The sequence below is a fragment of the Gymnogyps californianus genome, chromosome 12 (genome assembly GCF_018139145.2).
Source record: "Gymnogyps californianus isolate 813 chromosome 12, ASM1813914v2, whole genome shotgun sequence".
Taxonomy (NCBI): Eukaryota; Metazoa; Chordata; class Aves; order Accipitriformes; family Cathartidae; genus Gymnogyps; species Gymnogyps californianus.
Genome location: NC_059482.1, coordinates 22,665,560 through 22,690,928, shown reverse-complemented (window position 1 = coordinate 22,690,928; position 25,369 = coordinate 22,665,560). Strand labels below are relative to the sequence as shown.

The following is a 25,369-nucleotide window of genomic DNA, read 5'->3' as shown; positions in this document are numbered from 1 at the left end:
TCACTTCACTGCCCGGAGATGCCATCCCTGCTGTCAGCGGGCTGTGCAACATGCTCTGGGTCTGTCAGGGAGGGCTGAAGCCTGGAAGGCTGTGGTGGCCCTTGGGGGGGTGGCTGGGGGGCTCCAGCCATTGCTTTCCTGCCAGGCACAGGCTGTGGGCTCAGCAGCCTGGGTCTCAGCAAGCCTCCCTGGGGGCAAGCGCTGGCTGCCTGCGTGGGCCGGGCTGGGAACGGGGACGCAGGCATGCCACTGCAGCTCTCGGTGGGGTCAGCGGACCCCCGGGGGGATGCCGATGCACCGGCGGGCTGGGCCGGTGGGGACAGGACCCTTGCACAGCCGCGGCGGTAGCGGCAGTGGTGGCAGTGGCAGTGTTGGCGGTGGCAGTGGCGGTGATGGCGGTGGCGGCAGCGGTCTCCTCGGGGAGGGAGGCGCTCCCGGCCATGCAGCCGCCATTGGCGCTGGCTCTGCCGTGGTTTCCTGCCGAAATCACATGGCTCCCGCGTTTCCATGGAGAGAGCCGGGGTGGGCGCTGCCAAGAGCCTGCACGAACTCCCCGCTTGCTCCCCGTCCATGGGAGTGGAACAAAGGGGATGCACCGAGCCAGGCCCGCTCTCGCCCCGCGCGTCGTCCCCCGCCTCTCCTGGGACATGTGAGTGCCACCGACACCTCCGCACCCTGGGCGACACCGCCTGCCCCAGGGGAGACGCCGGTCACGGGGGGCTAAGGGGGGAGCGGGGTTGGTGGCTTTAGCAGGGCTACACCCTTGGGGGGGGGGGGACACACACCACGTCGCCGCGTGCCACCGCCTGCCAGCGACCTCGTCTGCCACCCGCCGCCCAGCCCCAGGGTGGGCACCCAAAGCTACGCAGGGGGGTGCTCAGTCCCGGTGGGGAGGGTGGGGACGGGGAGACGGGGACGCGGCCGAGGGGCTCCGCTCCTCCGCCCCATCGCCCTGCGGTTCGGAGGGCTGCTCCCCACCCTGCGGCAGGGCTGGGATCGTTGGCCGGAGACGCCCGGAGAAGGAACCGCCTGACTGCGGGATATCGGGGCGAGCACCCCCGCAATGTCACTCGGTTTCCCCCCAGCCCCTGTCCGGGATGCGTGGGCTCCTCCGGCCGCCGCTTCGCTCCCGGGTTTGGGATGGCAGCGCTTGTTTTACTCTGCGGAGGAGCGGGTGGCATGAGCCGTGCCCGGCCCCGTCTCCCTCGGGACGGCTGGGCAGGGGTACGGCAGGCAAAGGGGAAGCTGCCCGTGTCCATATAGGGCCCTGCCCGAGCCTCTGCCAGATATCCATTAGTGCCGGACATCCATCGGTCCCAGAGGAGGGGCTGCACCCATCTCCCCCCCCCCCCATCACACCCTGCACCCAAGCAGGACCCCGGGGGGGGGGGAGGCTCCCGAGGGACCTGGGTGCACCATGTCAGCTGGGTGCTGCCTCCTCCTCCTGGGTGACGGAGGGAGGAATGCTCGGAGGAATTAATGAGACAGATCTTGCTTTGTTGCTGGCCCGATCCTCCTATCTCCCAGCCCTCCCCAGCCTGCCAAGAAGTGCTTGGGAAGGCCTCACACCATTAACTCTTTCCCTGCCACACCTCCAGCCGTCCCAGGGCTTGCAAACAGCCTCAGCGGGTTCTACCCTTGCCAGATTCCCAGAGGAGACTACTGAGGGCACCGGGAAGTCCCGGCCTTCCTATAGACCCCGTGTTGGCCGAGGACTTATCTCCTGGCTGGTGGCTGAGGAGCAGCCTTGCTGCGTCCCCCGGGCAGGGCTGGGACGTGAGGCTATGACGCCGTGCAAAATCAGGCAGCGCAGGGGCTTGCCGCCGGCGGCGTTGCCTGCTCTCGGCGGGTGGAGGTCCCCGTTGCATCGCCGCGGCCCCCCGGGCGGAGAGGAGCCATGGTGGGAGGTGGCGTGGTGGTGGCCGAGCCCCCCGGGGAGGACACAACGTGATGGGGTTGAGCGTGGGAACGTGGGCAGCGCTGGGCAGGGCAGGGATGGGGGACGCTGGGATGGGCAGCTGATGAGGTGGGTGTTGGGGTGCAACGGGGGGATAACTGTTGATCTGCAGCAGGGACGGTGGTGGGGACGGGGACATCTGTTCCCAAACCCTGCCTGAGGCTCCTGGCCAGTGTTCCAGCTTTGCCCAGGAATCTGCAGCCTGGATTGCTGCGGCGTGCCCGGAGCAGGCATCATCCAGTGCCTGCTGCTATCCCAAGAGGAGCCGGGCAGGGATGTGGGGACGTCCCCCAGGCATGCCACCGTGCTGGGCTCCAGCCTGCACCGGTGGCTGAGGCTCAGCAGGCGTGTTGGAGCTCCTGGCATGGCTCTGACTTAAAGGACAGGACCTGGGAGACCCGTCGCGGGCAGGGAGCTAGCATTTGGGGTCCCCGGGGGACGGCAAAGGCAGACCAAGCCCTGGCTTTGCGTGGGTTGAGGCCATTGCCGGGCTGGGACGAGCTCCCCGCCTCGTGCTTTGGGGTTATTTATAGGGCTGCCATTTATATCGCTTCTATTTCTGCTGCCGTGTGGGGACGATGCGAGGAAGCGAGGAGGGAGGGCTCGAGTCTGTCACAGCCCCGGTGCCCGGATGCGGGGTGCCCGGCCCCTCCGGCAAGGGATGCTGCTGGCGGCGTTGGTGCCAGCCCGGCTGCGGGTAGAGCCTGGCTTGGCACAAGGGCTGGTCCTTCTCCAGCCCTCAGGGCATCAACCCTGCAGAAAAAACTCCGTGTGTGATCTGCGGCGTTGGGCTGCCAGGATTTTTTGGAGCTGGCTTTGCCGCTTTCTGCAAAAAATAAAGTCGGAGGGGTCGGCTGTAGCACCGTGGTGGGGGTGACCATCTGCAGCTCTAGGACCGGGCTTTCCCAGACCAGGACTGGCTCTTGCCTGGCCACAAGTCACTTGGTCACTTGCCGTGGTTCTCCTTCAAGCCATAACAGCGGGTCTTTGTGCCAAAATTGTCACCTCCTGCCCCCTCCTAGGTCTCCCCCGTGGCCAGGAGCTCTTTGGCCCCTCATCAGGCTGGTGCCTACGTGCTGGCACTCATCTCCCCAGCCTCTTTTGGCCAGCGATGACTTCTGCCCGCTGTGCACCCGCTGAGGCCGGCCTGGGCCCTTTCGTGCCGCTTTTCCAGCTGCGGTGACATTCCCAGCCGTGCAAGGGTGTCCGTGTCTGAGGAGCGCTTGTCCGGGAACAGCCTGAAAGAGCTTCTTCATCACCTTGGCCTTTGGTTCTGGTGCCACCAGGGGAGCGTGCTCCTGGGGCTGGTGGCTTCTCCAGGGGCTGGGTGATGCTGGGTGGGCACAGCCTCGGTGCCGGTGGTCCCGGGGCCAGCAGGGAGCAGCCAGGGAACCTCCCCAGGACTCAGCGCTGGCAGGACGTGGGGTCTCTGAGAAGCCAGCCCCTGTATCCCACGGAGGGCAGGGAAGTGGGAATGTCCTCCTGGGGTGTCTGGATTTTTCTTCTGCCTGTACACGGACTGGCCATGGCTCTACATGCATGTCCGAGCATGGCTGCCCACGGAGGGTTTTGTTTGCATGTTCAGCTGTTGTGGTTGGGGTGGGGATGCTCGGGGCATGTCCCCAGGCCTGGCGAGAGGAGGGCATGACAGGGACACCCACAAAAAGGGTGCGCTTGGGGTGTTACACCCATATCCCTGTCACGTAGGAGGGATGGAGGCAGCTGCCCTGGCTGGTCGTGCCAAGCTGGGATGGTGAGCACCCAGGGAAGTCCCCTGAGCTGGGGGGGGGGGGTGACCAGTGCCCTGCAGGGCCATGGGGCTGTCCCCTTCCCTGTGCCCACAAATCCCTGCGAGATTCATTTAACTCAATTACTGCCCAGGCCCTGGCGGTGTTGGCGTGGCTCGTGCCCTTCCTCTGCCCTCCCTTGGCGAGGTGTCCCTGAGCTGGCAAGCCCTGCCGGAGTGCCGTGCAGGGTGCCGTGAGGTGCTCGGGGGAGATGTCTGACGCCACATGCCCATGTCTTCCTCTGGCATCCTCTGCCAGCTTTTGAGTGCACGACCCCACCTCCTGCCTGCTACCGCCATCTCCCCGTGGGGGATGCCCAGGATGGTGCTGTGCCACACAGCTTGCCCGCACTGCCCACGCTATCAACTGCCCCACGGCCATTTTACGGGGCTGCTGTCAGGGCTACGGAGAGGCAGGGTCCCCGCAAGCGGCACAGCCTGGCTGTCACCCCTCTGGTAGGAAAGCCTGGACATCCCTTCACTCTGCGTGGCACCGGGGAACGTCTCTCCCGCGGCTCTCGGCAGCTTCAGCGTGGCTTTCTTGTTAACCTTTAATGAGAACAAACAAGCTGGCATGGGCCGTCGCTGCGGGCGCGTTGCCTGGCCGTATGCCGGGCACCGGCTCCGCATGGCTGCCAGAGCGGCGGAGGCTTTGCAGAAGGCTGGTCAGTCCCGGGGTGGTGTCTGGAGCCATGCTTTCCCCTGGGGAGAAGCAGGAAGGGGTGAAAAGCCGGGCAGTGGCCCCCTGCCCACGGCAGCTGCCGGGTCGGGACTCTGCCTGTCGGTGGGGAGAGCTGGGGGGATGCATCCCATCCAGGCGAGGTAGGAGACACGGTCTTCATGCAAGTTCTTGAAGGCTGGGGTGAACGTGGGTCCCCCCACACCATGCTTTGCGGGGTGCTGGGCTGCTGGCTCCCCTCCATGCCCATGACACTGGCATGGAGGCTGCAGGCAGGTGGGTGACAAGATGCCTCCGTTTGCCAGTCTTGGGATGGTTTTTCCTTGGATGCGGCTCACAGCCAGCCCAGTCTCACCAGCTCTTCTCCCAGCTGCTCTCCCAGCGGAGCTGGTGCCAGGCACCCACCCAGGCACCCACCCAGGCACCAGGACAAGGGTGCCCTGGGACGCAGCTCTCTTTGCTGGCACCACTGCAAGCCCCAGCTTGCCAAGCCTGCCTGTGGCTGGCTCCGGAGCCACGTGCATGGGTGCCCACGGTGGGGGAGCCATGCCATCCTCCAAGGGAGCCCCAGACGCTTCTCCTCCCCTGCAGTGTGCTGGCCCCATCCTGCACAGGGACCAGCAAGGAGGGGGACCAGCTCTGGGCTGGGGAAGCAGCCCCACAACTGGCTCACCCTCTAGGGTGTCCGGGAGCACCCCATCTCTGCGATCACCCCTCCAAGACTCTGCCCCAATGCTTTTCCTCCCAAACCTGGCCTGACCTCTCTCTAAAAGCAGCAGCAAACAGGAAAGGAGCCTGGGAGGGAGGTGTCTTTTCCTGCCCCGGTGACGTGGTGATGGCAGCTGGTCCCGGCCTGGATGGAGCTGGCTGCTCCAGCCTCCTCCGTCAGAGCTGGAGGGGGGTGCCAGGCCCGGGTACCCCAGGACCAGGACCCATGCAGGGACCTACGGTGCTGGAGGGGGGGGGTTACATCTGTGCCACAGAGTCCCCTGGTTGTTTAGGACATCCCTGTGCTTTCTGCCAGGGAGTTGTGGGGCTGGGAGGTGCTGCCGGCCACTGGGGTTGGCATGGAGGGCAGGTGGGTCTAGCACACTGCCCCGTGGGAGCTGGACCCCCGTGGGCAGGGGGTATCCTTGGTTCCTGCGTGGGAATGGCACCCAGCATCTTTGGAGAACCCTGCGAGGAAGCCCTGGCTGAAGCCAGCCCCTCTGAGGCTTTGGAGACCCAGCCGACACAAACTGGGGACATTTGAGCAAGGAAATTCTTTTCCCAGCGGCTCCTGGGTGTTGCAGGGTGTCCACGGGCATGCCACGGGGATGCATGCCGTGGGAAGCCCACAGCAAAGCCATGGCAGTTTTATATATTTTAAAAAAAAATATTATATATATCTTTATATATTTTTTTTTAAAAAAAAGCAATGCAGAAGTGAGCAGCAGGGCTGCTGGGACTGCTCCCCGCAGTGGTGTGAGCGTCGGCTGCCCGCTCTGCCCACGGCTTTGTGCCTGCCTGCAGCGGAGCCGGCAGGGGCGAGGGGCTGTGCCCGGAGCATCCCCCCCACCCCGAAGCAGGGACCGGCAGCAGCTCGGGGCCAGCGGTGTGTTCGGCAGGGCGGTGTTTGCTCCCTGGCTGGTGGCCTGCCCTGGGTGCCGGAGGGAAGGGGGGTCTCCGAGGGGAGCAGTCTCGCGGGGGGCTGGCTGGCACCAGGCCGGCGTGGCACACGTGGCTGGCGGGGGACGCTGCGGTGCTCGGCGCAGGCTGCAGCCCTGCTCTTCCCCCTGCTTTAAAGCAACCCGGAGAAGGGGCTGGTGGGGGAGTTTGCGCTGCGGTGACCTGCAATGTGGTCCCTTCCCCTGTGCCCGTGCCTCAGTTTCCCCAAGGGGGTGGTGGGGAGGGAAGGATGGGGACCGAGCCGTGCCATCCCTGCTCCCGGGGCAGCCGGTGCTGGTGGGGTTCCTTCCTTCCAAGGGGTACGGGCGTCCTTCTGTCCTCCCGTCCTCCATTCTCCCGTCCCCAAGCCCTTGAGTCACTGCGGCCGGGGCTGCGGCGCTGGGCAGTGATGTCAGCCTTCGGGCAGGGGAAGCGTGGGAGGAGACTGCTGCCCGGGGGGAGCCCTCCCGGCCCCGGCCCCCGCACACGGGCGGACGGACGGACAGACGGACGGACGGCATGAGAGAGCAACAGCCGCCCGGGACGCTGACCCCAGCCCGAGGGGGACGTGCTGCCGCAGGCCGCCATGAATGGCAAACCGAAAGGTACCGAGCGCTGGCGGCACCGGGGCCCCCCGGCAAACACCATTAATTTGGGGACCCCCAGCTGTTTGAGGGGGGCTTTTGAGCCCTCCACCCTACCCCCCGGGCTCGCAGGGAGCTTTTTTGGGTGAGCGACTTCCCCAGGGAGGAGAGCTCTTCTTCCCCAGGGACGGGGATCTACCACCTGCAAGGGACACGGTTGTCACCGCGGCATGCAGCGACGGGGTGTGGGGACGGGGTGTCCGTGGCAGGATAGGACCCGCTGGCTGCCCAGCCTTGCCGTTGCCCACACTGAGACCCAGGCTCCGCATCTCAAGGCAGGAGAGGGGCCACGGCTGCCCGCTGCTCCCGGGCGATGCACCCCAATGCCACGGCAGCACAGCTTTCCTCGGCAAATTGGTTTTCTCCCCCTTTTGCCCCCCAAATCTTGTCTGCGGCCGTGCTAATGAGGACAAACAGAGCCCGGCTCTGCGTGGAGCATCCCTGGCACCACGGCCCCAGGGGACCTAGGCAGAACGGGGGGTCCTAGCGCTGTTCTCATGCACAGGGACCATGTTGCCCGGGCAGGATTTTAGGGGAAAGCTGCTGGTACCCAACAGAGCATCCTGGAGATGAGCAGGTGGGGGTGAAGGTAGCATGTGGGACCTTCGCAAGGTTATGCCAACCCCAGCAGGATCATGCCAGAGCCCTGTCTTCTGCTCAGCACCTCTGAGAGGGGTCACAGCCCACTCAGGAGCAGGATCTGGTGCCCCTGGCCAGTTTATCAGGGCATGGAGTTAATGCCCTAGGCCTCCAAAGCCATTAGGGATCCTGGCTGGGTGCTCGGTCTGTGCCTTTGGTGGTGGGGCACCCACTTCACTGGGACTATGGTGGTCCTGGGCTGGTTCTAAGGAGCCGTCCTAGAAAACAGGTTGGGCTTGAGCTCAGCCAGGCACTGGGGAACTCCCCTGCCCCAGCAGTAGCCATGTCCCTGGGACCCAGTTTGGGGCTTGCAGCCCCCTCTGGCTGCAAACTGGGAGCCTGTGGGATGGGTGGCGGGGCGGGAGGCTGCGAGCCCCCCCCTGGGGAGCTGGCTGTGAGTATCTGCCTGCGCCGTGCCCTGCCCTTCCTCGGGGATACTCCGCGGGGTAAATAAGCACTTCCTCCAATTCTTCCCATTCGCAGCTCCTTCCCTTTCCTGCCGCCCTCCCACTCGGCCCAAGGAGCCAGCCGGCCTCCCGCGGCCACGAGGGTGGATACCGCTGCCGTGCCCCCACCGCCGCGGGGCTGAGAGCACCCAGCACCCATCCAGCCCCCCGCCCGCAGCACGCAAACCGCCATCCCCTGCTCCAGCGGGGACTGTGACCTTATGGCCGGGAGTTTCCCTCCCGGGTGAGTCACGGGGAGCTGGGATGCCGTTCACTAACTCATCCGACTCCCAAAAAACCCCAATCCCTCTCCTCACCCGGCGCAGGGGGTAGGCGGGGGGGGGGGTCCTGCCTGCCCGGAGGAGAGGCAGAGCATGGAGGAGGTCAGGGAAGAGGCATCCCAGGTTCCCTGTGATCAAGACAGCATGGCGTTGGTTCCCGGATGCTTCCATCCTCTGTGCCGGGGAGGGATGAGGGGTGATGGGAGGGAAGAGCGGCTCCAGGCCACGCTGGGAGCCGGCCAAGGGCCGTCCCGGGGCCGGAAGGGGCCGGCGGGGGGCTGGGGTACGCGCCTGGGTTAGGGCAGCGGGGACGCAGCTGTGCAAACAAGGACGCAGCGGCTGGGCTGGAGGGAGCCGTGCCAACGGGCCGAGTTCGCAGGCTCCCGAGGTCATCCCCACCATGTGCCCAAGGGACGCTCACCCAAGGGTGCTGAGGCCGGGGGGCGGGTTGTGTCACTAGCATGGGGTGGCAGGACCCCCGGCTTGCCACAGACAGCTTGGGTGACCGAGCCGTGGGCAGGAGGGACCATGCCATGGCCACCGTGTTGTGCCCTCGTTGGGGGAGACTGGTACCCTGCTGTGCCCGGGGAGGCGGCTGCAGTGCCATCAGCGTGGGGACCACAGCCCAGCCCTGCCAGCCCCTCCTCGGGAATCCCCTCGGGTGGCCGCGCGTGCTGCTGGCTGGTCATGGGTGCCGCTCCCTGGGGCCAGCACCCACCCCTGCTGGAGGGTGCTGGGTCAGCCACCCCAGGCGTTGTTGGCCTCCAGTGAGTGACATTACTGGAGATGCTGGTCAGAACACCCCCAGCTCCAAGGGCTGCGGGGCTGGGGATTCGGGGGGAGCCAGTTTGGGGCGTCTCCGACCAGGGCAGTGTTGATAAACCCGCCGGAGCGACCTGAGGCTGGTGTCTGAGTGTCGGAAACAGAAACCAGCTGGGACCAACCCAGCCGGTCGGACTGCCCCCTCCGCCGCTCAGACCAGCATTCTTGGGATCCCAATCATCTCCAGAGCACCAAGCGTGGAGAGAGGAGCCGGCAGCCGGGCTGGAGAGCCCTGGGGTGGGCTCCAGCAGCCCCCCCGCTGCCGCACTGCCCACCCAGCTGCTCACATCTGGCTGCTCTGCCCTCTCGGCCGCTGCCCGCAGGCAGCGCTGGCCGAGGACGGACAGACGGACGGTCTCGCAGGATTGCGTTTCCTACGCCGGGAGAGCTGCAGGCGGTCTGCGGCGCAGGCACGGCAAGGTGAAAAGCTTGGTCGGGAGGCAGCTTCGTTAGCACCGAAGCCCTAATTAAGGGCAAGGGGTGGTGGGGCTGGCAGGGACCGGACCTTTGGGGCAGGACCTCTGCGGCTCCTTCTCAGGAGAGGGAGGGATGTCCTTGGGGCTCAGCGCATGGCAGGCACACGAGTGTGCCGGTGCTCTGCCTGGTGCCAGCCTCCTGGTAAGCCTGGCACAGGGCTCACCGGCCTGGGCGAGATGTGGCGGCCGGCAGCCCCTTCCAAGCGTGCCCCGGGCTCTGCTCCTGACCGGGGTTGGCCATGCCGCTGCCGTACCAGGTACCTCTTATCTCGGTAATGTCAGGAATGCACCACGCCGGGGTTTTTTCCTCCCCCGTGAGCCAAGCGTGCCAGGAGCAGAGACCCCACACCCTGCCTGCCCTGCCTCATGCAGGCAGCGCTGCCCTCCGGCACACGGCTGGCTGCCCACGTGTGCTGGGCTCGAGCATCCTTGGGGCTCCCAGGGCATCGCTCCTGCAAAGCAGGGGCACGGTATCCCCCTCCTTGAAGGGGGTTTGGGGTCCTGGCACAGGAGCTGGGCTGCAGGGTGCCAGGCCTGGGGACGCAGGGTGCCACGGTAGACAGGCTGGTGCTGGCAGGACCTGGCAGCGCCCAGGGCTGGGTGCTGGGCTGGCTGGCAGCAAATGCCGGGGCTGCGCCGTCCCTTGCTGCCGACTCAGGTCTGTACGCATCCTGCCGGCGATCTGGCCTTGTGGTGCGGTGCTTCACGGTGGGGTCTTTGGGGGACAGCCCGGTCCCTGGGCTGGAGCGCAGGGATGTGGTCCTGTCAGCGGCCACCGCTCGTGGCACTGCTCTCTGTGCCAGTGCAGGAGCCTCGGGTGCCTTGGAGCACGACCCAGCGCGGTGCAGGGGGCTGCTGGAGCCTGTGAGGGGTCTGGGTGAGCGGCTGGGGATTGCTCTGACTCTCCTGGGGAGTTGTGCTGGGGCATTGGTCCCCCGCGGCACCCCTAGCATCCTTCTCCCCCGCGGCACCCCCAGCATCCTTCTGCCCTGCGATGCTCTCAGCATCCTTCTCCCCTCCGACACCCTCAGCATCCTTTTCTCCAGCGTAGGCTCCTGCCTGGGTGACCCTCTTTAGAGCCCCCCTATGCCCCCAGACGGCGACGTGGGCTGGAGAAGGATGGGCTGGCAGGGCCATGCTCACCCCGTAGGAGCTGTGACCTGCCCCACACGTGGAAAGCCCTGTCTTAGGGGTGGTGGGTGCTTTCCCTATGGATGAGCCGCTGTAACGCCCAGATGGGGCAGCAAGCACCGGTGCCACGGGCCTTACTCGCTCCGTGGGGAGCAGATTAAAGAGCCCTGCAGAGGGTAATCTGCCCGGGCTGCCAGGGATTACAGCTCCTCCTAATGAGCTTAATTGGGACAGCGTTGTCCTGGAAACTGGAGGGACTGGCACCGAGATAACGCCGAGGCGGTGGGACCCACAGAGCGGTTCCGTGGTCCCGGGCTGGGACCTGAATGCCAAGGGGGAACCAGATGGACCTGCTGCGTCCCGGCTCCACTGGGATAGAGGTTATCGGCGGTGGCTGGCTTTGACTCCGAAAGGCTTTGGCTCATCCCGGGCGCTGCGAATGCCTGGCCCCAGCCTGGCGTGCGGGAAGGTGACGGCATGGCTGCAGGGCGGCGGGGAGCGCAGCGCTGGGGGGATGCCCACCAGCGGCTGAGCACGTGCGTGCCGCACTGGGCTGGTTCGAGCTGGGCTCTTGGGCTCCGTTGTGCCGGGGGAAGGAGTGGGGATGGCGGCGGGAGCCCCGGCAGCGCCTGCGTCCCCGTGCCGTCCCTGGTGCTGCTGGGGCCAGGGGCTCGCTGCCGGCCGTGCTGGGGGCAGGAGGAAAGGCAGAGTAAGCCCCTTAAGGTGTGGGGAGGTGGCTCTGGCCCCATCTGCCAGCCGGGGAAGCTGTGCGGGGTTGAAGCGGAGCATTCAGCAGCCTCTGCCCTGCTCCGGCGGCTGCCCTGTGGGCTGGGCTCCTCTGCGTGCCCAGCTGGCACTGCTGGGGGTGGCAGGGCCGGGAGGAGCCCCTCACTCCCCTGCTCTTGCCTTGTACTTTGGGCTTCCCTCCCCGAGCCCCAGCCAGGGCTGCAGCGATGCTCCCTGCAACGTGGGGTGGCAGCCGGGTCCGGGCCCCGAGACTCAGAAATCTGCTCAGTCCTGGCTGGCATCGACTGCACCAGCCGCCGCGGGGACAGGCAGGTACAGGCAGTGGTTTCGGGGCTCCCGGCACCGTCTCTGGCACTGCCAGGAACAGAGGGCAGGGCTGCAGTGGCCGTGGGGCTGGACACATGCTGCCCATGCGGACTTTCCAGGGTCCGGCAGGGAACGGTGCCTTTCCTTCCCCGACGCAGAGCTCCTGGCAAAGCCGGGGACTTTCCAAAGCACTTTGTTGCCGGTGGGTTTCCCTCCTGGTTGCTGGAGCGAGCGGAAGCAAGCGCGGAGACAGCGAAGGGCTGGGCGGCCGGGTCCGGCCCCGCGCCCTTCCTGCCCCTGCAGTGGGGTGACATGGGCGACAGCGGGACATGGGATAAGGCGGGGTTCAGGAGGAGGTGGCCAGGCTGGGGCACAGCGGAGGGTTTGCCGTGGTCATGTCTGGGAAGGGCCACGGTAGGCACTGGGCATCAGCCCCTTCCTGCGGCTCCCATGGGGCCAAGCTGGGACACATCCGTCTGTCTGTCCCCGCTGAGTGCTCACAGTGTCCGGAGCCCTTCTTCACCCAGGGCAGGGCACCGGCACCATCGCTGGGGGCATCACGGGACCTGCGTCCCTGGTGCCACCAGGAGCGTCCCTGGGCTGAGAGGGAGGGAAGGCTCCCAGCCCATGGGTGCTGTAGCCACCCAGGTCCATGGGTGCTGTTCTCGGACCCGGTGGCAGCCCTGCCTGCGTGTGTTTCCCCACCCTGCTGCTGGTGACCCTGCTCTCTCGTGTCCCCCAGGGAGGCCCTCCAGGTCACACTCAACGATGTCACTGTCTGTGCGCCCGCAGCGCCGAGTCCTCGTCACCAAGATCAATAGGAGCCAGTCCTTCGCCGGAGTGAACTCGACAGCCGACCGGCCCTTCAGGTAGGAGATGGGTGCTCATGCTGCCTGCCATGAGGGACGGGGACGGGGACGGGGATAGGCTCGGGCGTGGTGGTGGGACCTGCTCCACATCCCGAGGCACCTTCCCAACCCGCTATCCCGGCATCTCCCTCAGGGACCTTTGTAGTCCCCAGGGGATGTTGCACGGCGGGCTGCGGGCAGCATCAAGGCCAGATGGGAGACAGAGCCCATCACCCCAACCCTCCGCTGTGCCGTGTCCCAGGCTGGGTGGCTGGTGGCCACCAGAGCATGGAGGGGGCAGGGGTAGCTCGCCCTCGTTCCTCAGCCAGCTCTTTAAGAGCTTCCCTGTGACCATCTCATCATGTTTAATGGGTGTGGTGAAGGAGCTGGGGTGGCTTTGAAGCGTTGCGTCTCGACGGCCTTGACATCCCGCGGCGGCCGGTTTCGGGGTTTGAGTGCCGGGTTCACTCAAAATCAGGGTTTCCTCCGGGTCATTTCAAACCTGTTGCTGAAAGGTTTTATTGGCTGCCCGTCAGCTGCGTTGCGAGGAGCAGCCGTTCCCTACTCATCCTCTCTGGCCGCTGCCGATGTTATGGTCCCATCATACCCTTCCTCCTCCTCTCTGCTGAACCTCACGTCGGTGAGAACCACCCCACGCGCTGCTCATCCCCGCCACCCTCCTCCGCACCATCCCTAGCTCCTGGCTACCCTCTCGCAGGTGGTTCTCGGGACATGAGCATGCCACGGGTTTGGGCTGCGGGACTACGGCATTTTAATGCTTTTAATCCCTTTTCCTAGCACCCAGCCAGGCTCCTTACCTCCCAGTGCACCCACCGGTGCCGAGGGAGAGACATCTCTCAGCCAAATGGCTGGGGAAAGCAGCGCCAAGCTGCCTTGCCAGGCTACGGGCACCTTCACTGGGTGGCCACAAGCCCAGGTAGAGCCTCCCTACGCCTAGGAGCAGACCTCCAGCCCTGCTTGGCTCTTGTCCCCAGGTCCTGTCCAGCCTCTGGGCCAAGTGACACTTTCCAGGCCACCGGCACGTCGCTGGATCTGGGGGTGCCAGAGGGGCTCGCTTGGGGACAGGGAAGAGGGAGGACTTTTGGATGCCTGGAGCCAAGTGGCTGGTGGGGAGGTGCTTGTGGGAGATGGCTCCAGGGGCCCTGGAGGACGGGAATGAGGAGGGATGGTGGAAATCAAGCGCTTACCCATCGCTCTGGCTTGGGAGGAGGCCAAGACATTAATTTCCCCGCACCGATGCTTCGGGGAAGTCTTTTGGCCACTCCTGCAAAGAGCGGCACAGGATGGGAGGTCCGGCGCGGAGCTGGGAACCGAGGAGCCCAGGGTGTCTCCTGGGCGCCGGTGGCGTGACGATGCGTCGGAAGGAGGAAGGGAAGAGCCGGTCTGAGCGGGGCGTTGCTCGCTGGGCTGGGGAGCAACTCCGTTGCACAAGGCAGGAAGGGTGGTGTTCGGGTCCCGGGCGCTGGGTCGGCATCCCTTCGGGTCGGCCGGGGGAGGTCCCCAAGGCGGTGGTGGGGCAGGTGGAGGCAACAGCAGCTCCATACGGCAGGTTTGGTGACATCTGGAGAGGCGTAGCATCATGTCGCTGCACTGTGTGATGGGGTGACAGGGCTGCTTGTCCCTAGGATGCTCCCATGCTGCCACCCGCTGGGATCCCTGCCTGTCCTTGGGAGCGCACGGCGGTAGGGCAGCAAGCTGATGGTGGCATGTGTCACCCTGCCACAGTGCCCAGACCACAGGGAACATCTCCACGCCCCTGGCAACCTGGGGTGCTGGCAACGGAGCAGAGCATGGCCCTTTTGGAGGGTGGCCAGGGCTGGAGATGTCCCCACAGGCACTCCAGAAGCGCAGCTTGGCTCCGGCTGGTGCCAGCCCCTTTTGCGTTCGCTCCCTCCAACCGGTGCCTGGGACCCCCACACCTCCGCAGAGGCTACCCCACGGCCAGCCTCTCTGACCCCGCTGGGACGGGGTTAATTCCCTGCTCTTCTCCACTGCCAGCTTCACGGGTTTCTCCTTGTCCTTCCCATGGCTTTGGGGCAGCCAAATGCATCGGGGGCAGGGAGGGGGGGCTGCTGCAGACATGCGTTGCAGGCAGCACTGCCCAGCCTTATGGCCCCGTCTCGCCCAGCCCCGCTGGCCGGTTAGACTGGCTGCTGGGGATTCCTGGGAGAGGCAGGCAGGTCCGGGCGGACCAGACCTCCATCCCGGAGCTTCTTCTTGTCTTCAGACAGAGTGCCCAGCAGGCTGGGGCACCCAGGTGGACCCCGGTGCTGTGTGCTGACCCCGGCCGCCCTGGGTTTGCCTGCCTCTCTCCCCAGGAACCTCTCGCCCTTCACCCCCACCGTCTCCCGCAAGACTGGCTCCAGGGTCAGTAGGATGTTCTCAATGTCCCACAAATCCCCACCACCCAAGGTGCCTCAGCCCAACCGCCTGGACGAAGTGTACGAAGCTCTCAAGAAGGGCCTGACGTAAGTGCTGGGGCTCCCCGTGGCCGGGTGGTTGGAGGTAGGGAGCCCCTGAGGGGCACAGGGACAGCTTGCCATGGGTTGGGGTTGGCAGGTCTCCGCTCTCACCAGGCAGGGACATGCCAGGTCTCCTGGGCGCAGTGCCTGGGGGTCCCGGAGCTGCGTGGGGTCCTGCATCCCACCACATCCCACATAGAGTGGCACAAGTGGGCTCCCTTGCCTGGGCGCTGGAGCGGGGAGTGGGGATGCGGGGCCAGATGTGCTGGGTTGGTGTGGTCTGTGGGTGGCAGGAGCCCTGGACACGGTGTCCCAGCCTGACCCCCGTGGTGTGGTTGCCCCCAGAGCCTACCTGGAGGTGCACCAGCTGGAACTGGAGAAGCTCAGCACCCAGATCCGCGAGTCCAAGAGGAATTCACGCCTGGTGAGTGTCGCTTGGGAAGAGCCTTACAGGGAGCGGTGCTTTGGGCAGGTGGCCGGGGTTGTGGGCACGGCTGGGGCAGCTCGTGGTCCGTCTTTGTCCTGGGGCAGAGCCTGCTTCTGTGGGGACATCAGAGGCCAGCCCAGGCTCTGATGTTGGACTGCATGGGGCTCCTGTCCTACTGTCATGCACTCTCCAGCCCTGGCTGGGTGCTGCATGTCCCCACCGACATGCTACGGGTGGTGGGTGCGATGTGCTGGGTCTCCTTGGGTGGGCAGAGCTGGCTTTGTGCTGCATCTTATCCCTCTCCTCTCTCCTCCAGGGCTTTCTCTACGATCTGGATAAGGTAAGCGGGATCAGCGCCCCGTCCTCCTTGTCTCCCCCTTCCTAGCGCCTGGGATGTGCTACTGCCAGCCCCTCTCCGCTTGTGCTGCCCCGCTGCCCGCCCCTCGTCCCCTGCACGGCAGAGGGCCTTGCGGGGTGGGATCGGGGCTCTGCGGGCAAGGTGGGTCTGGGCAGGGCATGAAGCAGAGACAGGCAGGGGCCTGTAACCTGCTTCTGGCAAACAAAAGCCGTTGTTGGTGAGTGCTGAGCCTGGGTTAGCTCTAAGGCTGGGGCAAGAGCACCCCGGAGCCTGGCCTGTCTCCTGGGGGACCCTCCGGAGCAGGGCAGGCTGGAGGATGCTGCAGCACGTGGGTGTAAGCGCAGCCTCTGCTCCGCTTGCCGCCGGCTGCCACCCTGCACCTCCCAGGCAGGGCTGGTGACCAGGACCTGTCCCAGCCACAGCACGGGCACGCAGCAGGGCACATCCTGACCTGCGGCTCCTCTGGGGAGGGGTTGGGCTGCCGCTCACGCCATCTCCTCTGCTTTTCCAGCAAGTGAAGTCAATTGAGCGCTTCCTGCGTCGCCTGGAGTTTCATGCTAGCAAGGTGAGAGCTGGGGACTGGGGTCACCTTGGGGCAACCTTGGTGCAGCGCTGGGACGGCCGTGCTGTCCCTCGCCCTGCCCCTCACTGCAGCTTGGGTCTGTCCTTGCAGATAGATGAGCTCTACGAGGCTTATTGCATCCAGCGGCGGCTCCGCGATGGAGCCCACAACATGGTCAAGGCTTACAGCACGGGCTCGCCGGGCAGCCGGGAGGCACGCGAGAGCCTGGCCGAGGCCAGCAAGGGCTACAAGGAGTACACGGAGGTGAGGCAGCCGGCTGGGGTGGGCTGACAGGGTGCTGGGTCCCATGGGTGGCTGCTGATGGGTGCTGTCTGTCTGTCTGTCCCCAGAACATGTGTCTGTTGGAGAACGAGCTGGAGAGCCAGCTGGGGGAGTTCCACGTCCGGATGAAAGGTAAAGCATCCCACTCCATCCCTGGCCCGCTGTCTGCCTGCCTGCTGCCTGCTGACACTCCTCTGCCTTCTCTTGCAGGACTGGCAGGCTTTGCCCGGCTTTGTGCTGGTGACCAGTATGAGGTTGGTGGGACCATATGGGTGGGGATCTGCTCTTCTCCTGCCCTGTGGTCCTTGGGGTGCCTGGGGGGCGTAGGTGGGCACTGGCGTGGAGAGCATGTTGCAGGGTGGTGGTGGGTGGCATGGGTCCCTGGCCGTGCCCGGAGACACACGGAGAGCACCCACCAGCCCGGTGTTGTATCTCCCCCATACCCACACCTCTGCATCCCCAGATCTTCATGAAGTACGGACGGCAGCGGTGGAAGCTGCGGGGGCGCATCGAGGTGAACAGCAAGCAGGTGTGGGACAGCGAGGAAATGGTTTTCTTGCCCCTCGTCACCGAGTTCCTCTCCATCAAGGTACAGTGCAGAAAGGGGCAGGGATGGTGTGGGCCAGCTACCACCTTGCATCCCAGCAGGTCTTCCCTCCAGGACCTCACCTAAACCTTACCTTCGCTGGGGTGGGAGGAGGCCATCTGGCGGTGGTGGCATCCTGGCACACAGCATGCATGCAGCTAGCATGGATAAGATGAAGCCCATGGCTTCTTCTCCTCCTCTCCTCCCTCTCCTTCTCCAGGTGACGGAGCTAAAGAGCCTGGCCAACCATGTTGTGGTGGGCAATGTGTCCTGTGAGACCAAGGACCTCTTTGCGGCTCTGCCCCAAGTAGTGGCTGTGGATATCAACGACTTGGGCACCCTCAAACTCAGCCTGGAGGTGACCTGGAAGTGGGTATCTCAGCAGGCATTGCTGGTAGCACATGGCAGGGCTGGGGATGCCCGACATGGCATGGCAAGAGGTGGCCTGCCCTGGGCTCTCTTCCATCCCAAAACGGGGCTGCAATTATGGAAAACCAGAGCTGGACTGGATGGGGTTCTGGTGTCCTGCTTGCTGCAGAGCAAGGTTGAGACCCCCCAGGCTGGCACACACCCCTCACCTCCCTGCTCTCCTCCCCAGCCCCTTCGACAAGGACGACCAGCCCTCGGCAGCCAGCACTGTCAACAAGGCCTCCACGGTGAACAAGAGGTTCTCCACCTACAACCAGAGCCCGCCTGACACGCCGTCCCTGCGGGAACAGGCATTCTACGTAAGTGTGACGCCAGGCAGGGCTGCTCAGGAGAGGTGGCCCGTGGAGGGGTCCACGCAGGGGTGTGCCCAGGCTACGTCCCAGAGGGTGGCACGGCTCGGGCACAGGGGTGGGCAGCTCCTCTCCAGCGATCCAGCCACGGGTCCCCGGTACCGGCGCCTGCTCCTCCCACGCTCACAGCTCCTCTTCTCTCTGCCCAAGAGCCCGGGGCGGGCGGCCGACAAGCATGGTTGGTCCTTGCTGGACATCTTTCGGGAGACACTGTTCGAGAAGCTGTCTCAGAGCTGCTCCTGCGGCGATGTCTCCTCGGCCGAGCTCGGGAGATGGCCGCAGCAGGGCCGCGTAAGTGCGAGGGCTGCAGCCGGCCAGTAGCTTAGCCCAGCGGTGTGGCCATCCCGCAGTAGCCGTAGCTGCTCCTTGTCTTCTACTCACTAGCCATCGCTGATGCCCAGAGGCCTGATCCTGCCAGGCCGGGGTCTGGCTGGCCCTGGGGAGACAGTCCCCAAGCTAGGGGAGCCTGGACTGCACGGGCCGGCCCCGCTCCTCTGTCCGCACGCCCTTGTGCGAGAGACGGGCACTAGTGAGTAGAAGGCTTGTCTGTGTCCCTGCACTGGTGGCGTTGGTGTGCTGTGCCGTGGCATTGGCGTGGTGCTGGTGTGATGGTGCTGGCGTGGTGCTGGCGCTGGTGTGACGGTGCCGGTGTGGCACTGGCCTGGTGCTGTCATGGTGCTGGTGTGACGCTAACATGGCGTTGGCGTTGCACTGGTTCAGGGATCGTGAACCACTGGCATGACGTTGGCATGATGGCCGGTGCTGCCCCCCATGAGCTGGTGCTGGAGCTGTTGCCGTCCTTGCAGCCATGGTGGCTGGTGTCCTCAGCTCCACATGTCGCACCCCGTCGTGCCCACTGTGCCAGGGAACCGCTGGCACCCCGGGGCTCCGGGGCGTGTGTGGCTGGGCCTGGGGAGCCGGACTCCCCCCTGGCGTGGGGTGAGATGCAGGGCTGGAAGAGGCAACCGTGGTCTGCCAGGTCCTCGCTGCCTGTCCTGCTGTGCCGGCAGAGCCAGGGCGGTGCAGCAGCCTGTGCCAGTGGTCACAGCGGCCTCGGTATCCTCTGGCTCAGCCGGATCCTGCCCCCGGTTGAAGGGAAGGCAGCCGGAGGAGCAGGGGTGGCAGGAGGATCTTGTCTGATGCCATTTTCCCCCTCCCCAGAACATGCTGCGGCGCCAGGAGGAGCTGGAGAACGGCACGGCCTGGTCCATCTCCTCCGAGTCCTCGGACGACTCCTCCAGCCCCCAGCTGTCCAGCAGCGCCCGCCATGCCACGCACAAGCCCATCGTGCAGCCCGAGGTGCAGGCCTCTGCCCCCGCCATTGAGATCTCCTTCTCCCAGCAGCCAGTGGAGGCCGGGGCCGGGCCCGTGGCCAGCGGCATTGGCGTCCCCCCTGCCGGGAGCCAGCCGGAGGAGCCAGGCAGCCGTAAGAAGGAGGCGGTGGCCAACGGGCACGTGCCCTACTCCCGGACTCTGAGCCACATCAGCGAGGCCAGCGTGGACGCCACGATGGAGGCCAAGGCTGCGGAGAGCCCCTGGGAACCCGTGCCCAGCCCGGAGGACATGGGGCCAGGCGAACGGGACGCGGACCCCCTCCCCGGCGCCTCGGTGGCAGCTGCGGCAGCAGGACAGGACAGGGGCGCCGAGGCCAAGCCCCGCGCCGCCGTGGCATGGGCCACCACCTGCGAGGCGGAGGCCGGCGGGGCCGAGCCGGTGCAGAGCCAGGCGCCAGCACAGGGCGGCTGCGGCACCGGGGTCCCCGCGGCACTGGCACAAGCCTCCGCGGAGGAGAGGCCCATCCCGGCCCCGCTGCTGCCTGCCGGCGTCCCCGAGGTGCCACGGGGGAAGGTGGTGGATTCAGGTCTGGAGGAGGCCATCGGCCTCCTGGGCTCAGCCCTGGACGACTATCGGGGGCAGTTCCCAGAGCTGCAGCCCCTCGAACGGGAGCTCAAGCGCCTGGAGGAGATGCTGCTGGTGAGGGGCTCCCAGCAGCACCCGGGGGTGAGGGGGACGGGGCCGTCCCTTGCTGGCAGTGCCTGGGGACAATGGGGACAGGGCCATCCCTTGCTGGCAGTGCCTGGGGACAATGGGGACAGGGCCATCCCTGACGGCAGTGCCCAGGGATGATGGGGATGGGGCTGTCCCGGCTGGCAGTACCTGGGAACAACGGGGATGGGGCCATCCCTGATGGCAGTGCCCAGGGACGAGGGGGATGATGGGTACAGGGCCATCCCTTATGGCAGTGCCCGGGGACGATGGGGATGGGGCCATCCCGGCTGGCAGTGCCTGGGGACAATGGGGATGGGGCCATCCCTGATGGTAGTGCCCAGGGACGATGGGGATGGGACCGTCCCGGCTGGCAGTGCCTGGGGACGATGGGGCCATCCCGGCTGGCAGTGCCTGGGGACAATGGGGATGGGGCCATCCCTGATGGTAGTGCCCAGGGACGATGGGGATGGGACCGTCCCGGCTGGCAGTGCCTGGGGACGATGGGGATGGGGCCATCCCTGATGGCAGTGCCCAGGGATGAGGGTGGCAGGGTCATCCCTGATGGCAGTGCCTGGTGACAAGGGGAGAGGGGGCCATCCCTGATGGCAGTGCCCAGGGACGCAGGTGGCAGGGCTGTCTTGGCTGGCAAGCCAGGATCCAACCCCGCCATGCCTTCCTCCGCAGCAGAAGCAGGGCGTCTTCCTCAGCCGAGCCTCCAGCATCAGCCTGACGGTGGAGCATGCACTGGAGAGCTTCAGCTTCCTCAACACCTCCGACATGGAGGACTCAGAGGGCTCCGAGGAAGAGCCTCTCCAAGACGAGAGGTACACAGTGGGGCTCACAGGATGGGGCGTGGGGCAGGATGCGGCCCTGGGGCAGTTGGGATGGGGGATGCCCAGCTCTTCCCAGGTGCCCGTGCACATCTAGACAGGCCCATCTCGGCTCAGGGCAGGCCCAACTCGAGAAGCAGCAGGGTCTGGCCCTTCTGGTGGCACAATGCCACCCTGCATCTCTCCATGGAGCTGGGCTGGGAGGCAGCCTCCATGCGCTGTGCCCCTGGGACTTGCTCCTTCACCCAGCCCTGATGCCGTGGTACTGTAGGTCCTACAGAAACTCTGCCCAGCATTGCCCCTGTGGGTGGGGAAAGTCCAGGTTTCCCGCGCTGACCCTCTGCCTCGGTCTCTCCCTGGCTTGCAGGAGGGCTGGCAGACCCCGGCGTGGCAGCAGGGCCCCCAGCGCCGGCGAGACGGGGGCAGATGACACTGGCATGTGCAGCGGCTCCGAGGCCAGCACCGACCCCATGAGCACCGGCAACGAGTTCCTGGATAAGGCCCTGGTGCTTCACCTCAACAACTGCAACCGCCTGCTGCTGGTGAGGACAGGGGCCGGGGCACGGTGGCAGGAGATGTCCTGGGGAGGGAAGCCCTGGGGTGGGCTGTGGGTCCCGCCTCGAGGGGTGTCTTGCCACAGCATGGAGGCTGTGGTGTGGGCGGTGAGCTCTGTCCCTGAGGTCCCCGGTTTGGCCGTGCCTTGCAGAAGCTAGGCACCTTCGGTCCCCTGCGGTGCCGGGAGATGTACGCCCTGGACAGGCTGCTGCGGGAGGCGCAGGTGCTGGAGATCGTGTGCCAGCTGACGGAGGAGCGAGCGGGAGCAGCCGGCTCTGCCGCCGAAGGTAAAGACACGTGGCCGAGGAGATCATCCGTGCCGCCCCGGGGGCTGCGTGGGGCCTGATCTCCCCTCGTGGGCACGGCTGGGCAGCGAGGGGCCATGCCAGCTGGAGGGCAGGAGTCACTCGCCCGCTGCCGTGGCCCGGGGAGGCTTGACAGCGCCTGTCCCCGCAGTGGTGCAGTTCTCGACACGGAAGGAGGGCGTGCTGTCCCTTTGGGACCGCTGCGTGGAGGTGCCCAACGTCTACACCTGCCCCGTGGAGCGGTTCCTGCAGGTGCTCAGCGCCCAGTATGCAGCACCCATCAACGAGCGGAACCCTGGCCTGGCTGATACCGGTGAGTGGGCACCCAGGGGTGTTTGGGGAGAGAGTTGCCAGCTCCGCTCGGTGACCATGAGTGGGGGCCTATGGGTGCCAGGAGCCCTGCAGAGGGGTGGCCATGGCTGCTGCTCACGCTGACCCCGGCCCTTTCCCGCAGTGTGTGTGAAACTGGTGGAGGATGTGCTGAATCGGCGGCTGCCCCGGCGGCCCGGCAGCGCCCAGGGCGAGCAGGTCACCATCTTCCAGTACTGGAGCCACTTTGAATCGCTCAGCGCCCTGGTGCTCGACACCTACATGATGGAGCTGGCAGAGGAAGGTGGGTGCCCTCTCACCCTCCCTAGACCATGGCATGGGGTGGTGGAGCATCACCATAGGGGATCACCCTGCAGCACCACCATGACTGCCCTGAGGCATCACCCAGAGGCTCAGCCATCCTTGGGGTGGGCAAGTAGGTCTGATCCGGTGCACAGCCCACTCCCACGCTGCCTTCCTGAGCACCCTGGCTCCTTGCCGTAGGTCCCCAGCATCTTGGCTTGGGTGCCCCAGCAGCTCCATGTGTTGGCACCCTGCATGGGGCCACCTCTGCCCGGCACGGGTGCAGGGTGCCCGGGGATGGGTTCCCTGTGGCGGCAGGGGCACGCGGGCAGTGCCGCCGGGCTCCCCGTGCCTCGGCTCAGCCGGCGGCTCCCCGCAGCGCTGCTGGCGCAGAACCTCAACTCGGACGACCAAGACGTGGTGCTGCGTGCCCTGAAGCGCATGCCCGAGGGTCGCCTGAAGAAGGAGGGACTGAAGGCGCTGAGCTTGCTCCTCGTGGAGGGCAACAGCAAGGTGGTGAGCGCCGTGTCGGCCCAGCTCCGCAGCCTGGCAGAAAACCCTCGCTTCCGCCAACGGGTACGTGCTGGGCAAGCCAAGGACGAGGTGGGCTGGTGCCACAGCCCCCGGGGTGCTGCCCCCCGGCTCTGCCGCGGGCAGTGGCACTGACCCCCACCCCATCTCCCCCAGGCCCTCGTGTGCTACCTGGAGCAGCTGGAGGATGAGGAGGTGCAGACGCGCGTGGCAGGGTGCGCGGCGCTGGGCTGCCTGAAGGTGAGAGGGACGTGGGGAGGAGGCAGCAGAGCTGCATCTTCCGGAGGAAGAGGAATCACATATGGCCGGTGACTCCGGACACACCTGCACAGCCTCCTGCTCCCGGGAGAGAGGAGCTGGGGGTGCCCCAAATGTGCCGGAGAAGCAGGCAGGGGCAGGGCAGGAAGGGAAATGGGGAGGGAAGGGACAGAACGAGGGACTTTCCTGCACCATGGGGCTGCAGCGCCCTGTGCTGCCTTCCCCTCTGGGCTGTGTCCCTGCTGCCAGCCCTGCCAGTCACACTCAGCCCCTTGTCCCTTCTGCAGGCCAAGGAGAGCATCGAGCAGCTGGTTTACCTGTGCCAAACCGACAAGGAGCCTGTGCGGGAGGCAGCCAAGCAGAGCCTGATGCTGTGCGGTGAGTGTCCCGCTGCTCCTCTCGGCTCCCTCCCCACCCACGGCATCCCGAGCGGCATCTCTTGGTGCCAGCAGTGCCCGCGGGAGAAGGGGGTCCCGGGCTGGTCCCTGCCTGTCCCGCGCACTCTGGCTCATCATGCCCCAAGCTCTGCCAAGCAAGAGCAAGCTGGCAGCGGGCAGCGAGGGCCAGGCATCCTGTGGCCACGGAGCACTAAGCCTGGTTGTTATTTATTATTTGCTAGATGGCACTGAGAGAACCATCTGAGTGGGTTTCTAGGCCTCCAGATTGCGGCAGCTGCTGCACAGGTTGGGACACGTGAGCCGTCCTCGTCCCCCCGTCCCCGCTCCTGCCGCTTTGCTCACGAATGTCTCCGTCTTAGAGCCTGTCAGCCATGTCACGTTTTGGAGTCTGTGTGTCTTGGTTGTTCATAGAGCCCATCCCCGTGGCATCCCGGCACGTGTAGACGCCTTGTGTCCCACGTCCCAGCAGATTGTCCATGTCACCACCTCTTGCTGGGGATGGCCGCCGCGGGCAGATTTGCGTGCGGGGGTGCCGGGCGAAGATCTCAGAGCCAGCTTGTAGCGTGGATGTGTGCATCCCTATGTGTGCCCCGGGGGTCCTGGGGAAGCCCTCGGGATCCCCGTGCCAGTGCATGCAGATGTGCGCAGCTGTTTGAGATGCTGGAGCTGGCACAGCCCCGAATCCTGGCCCCTTTGCCCCAAGCTAGGCTCTCCACAAGCCAGCACTCCTGCAGCCCAAACGTGGGTGATCCCTGCCCCGCGTGGGCACGGGTACGGCAGGCAGCTGAAGAACAGGATTTGCAACATCTGAATCAGGAGCTCTGGGGGCTTTTTGAGCCGGATCCTGGCTGGGACCTGCCCGAGGGTGTGCTAAGGAGGACGAGAGAGGTCTCCACTCCGTGGCCGTAGCGTGCCGGCTCAGCTCTGCCAGGCGTTAGCCACATTTACCCGGAAAGGCCGGGGATGGGCAGGGGACAGAGCTTCTGCAGTTCGGCTCACTGACCACGGCATGTACTTGCAGGGGAAGATGGTAAATCAGCTCACCGGCGGCTGGAGGAGACCCTGGACAGCCTCCCGAGGATCTTTGCACCAGCCAGCATGGCCAGTACAGCTTTCTGAGATGCCACGCAAACCTACCTGCCATCCCTCGAGGGCAAAGGCACCGCTGGGCCGCCCGGGCTTGCACGGACTGGGGCCGGCCGGGACCCTGCAGCTCCCGCTCTCGGCAGCACACCACAGTATTACCCCCGCCGGCAGCTCGCCGCGGCCGCACACTGCCTTACGGAGCACCGCTTCCCCTGCCCCCGGCCACCGGCCCCGCGGGGTGCCACGTACGCACCCCTGGGCAGGGGGGGCTCGCTGCACATCCCACCCTCTGATCGCTATTTAAAATACACGGGGAGCCCACCCTTCCTGCCCCCCTCGTCGGCTACAGCTGCTGGGACCGGAGCGGCAGGGAGACGTACCGGATTTCTCTGCCTCCTCTTGCCTTCCTCTTGCTCGAGGGCACGTGCCCTGTCCCGGAAGGACCTGCACTTTGGAAACCACGCCGTTTCTTTCCAGGAGTTGCCTGGGCCGTGGGGACTGCTGCCCTTTGCCACCTGGAGTCCCCAAGGACTTAAATAAAATGAAATATGATATATTAATATATTCTGCTGGTGTTTCTTCTTTCCAGCTCCACGTGCTCCTGTCCCTCCCCGGCTGTGGCTGTAGGGAGCATAGTGAGATGTGGCCCCAGCCCAGAGCCTCTCCTGGTCTGTTGGGAAGCGCCACGGAGGGCAGGGGCAGGAGGAGCGACAGAGGGACGGACAGATGGACGGACAGAAGCTGCCACCTTTTTCTTTGTTTGTTTGTTTTATTTTATTTTTTATTTACAGATTTTTGCAGAAAAACAAAAGCAAAAAATTCTTTTCTATAATGTCTCTATAAATCTATATATAATGTAATTACAGAGAACGACTAATTTTGATTTTAAACCAGAAATAAAAACAAACCTTTAATGAGT

The 25,369-nt window shown here is 65.6% G+C and overlaps 1 protein-coding gene across 1 annotated transcript; it reads left to right on the top strand.

The window, feature by feature from the left end:
• The first annotated feature begins 392 nt into the window (after positions 1 to 392).
• RIPOR1 (RHO family interacting cell polarization regulator 1) lies at positions 393 to 25,369 on the top strand. The gene is given in 24 exon segments (XM_050904040.1): positions 393 to 563; positions 565 to 649; positions 12,304 to 12,430; positions 14,749 to 14,898; positions 15,238 to 15,316; positions 15,636 to 15,659; positions 16,189 to 16,242; positions 16,351 to 16,503; positions 16,590 to 16,653; positions 16,732 to 16,775; positions 16,985 to 17,110; positions 17,328 to 17,476; positions 17,706 to 17,835; positions 18,037 to 18,177; positions 19,048 to 19,860; positions 20,560 to 20,699; positions 21,073 to 21,247; positions 21,412 to 21,547; positions 21,717 to 21,878; positions 22,020 to 22,178; positions 22,557 to 22,753; positions 22,865 to 22,948; positions 23,254 to 23,344; positions 24,386 to 25,369. Coding segments are annotated over 24 exon segments (3,552 nt in total). The 3' UTR covers positions 24,484 to 25,369.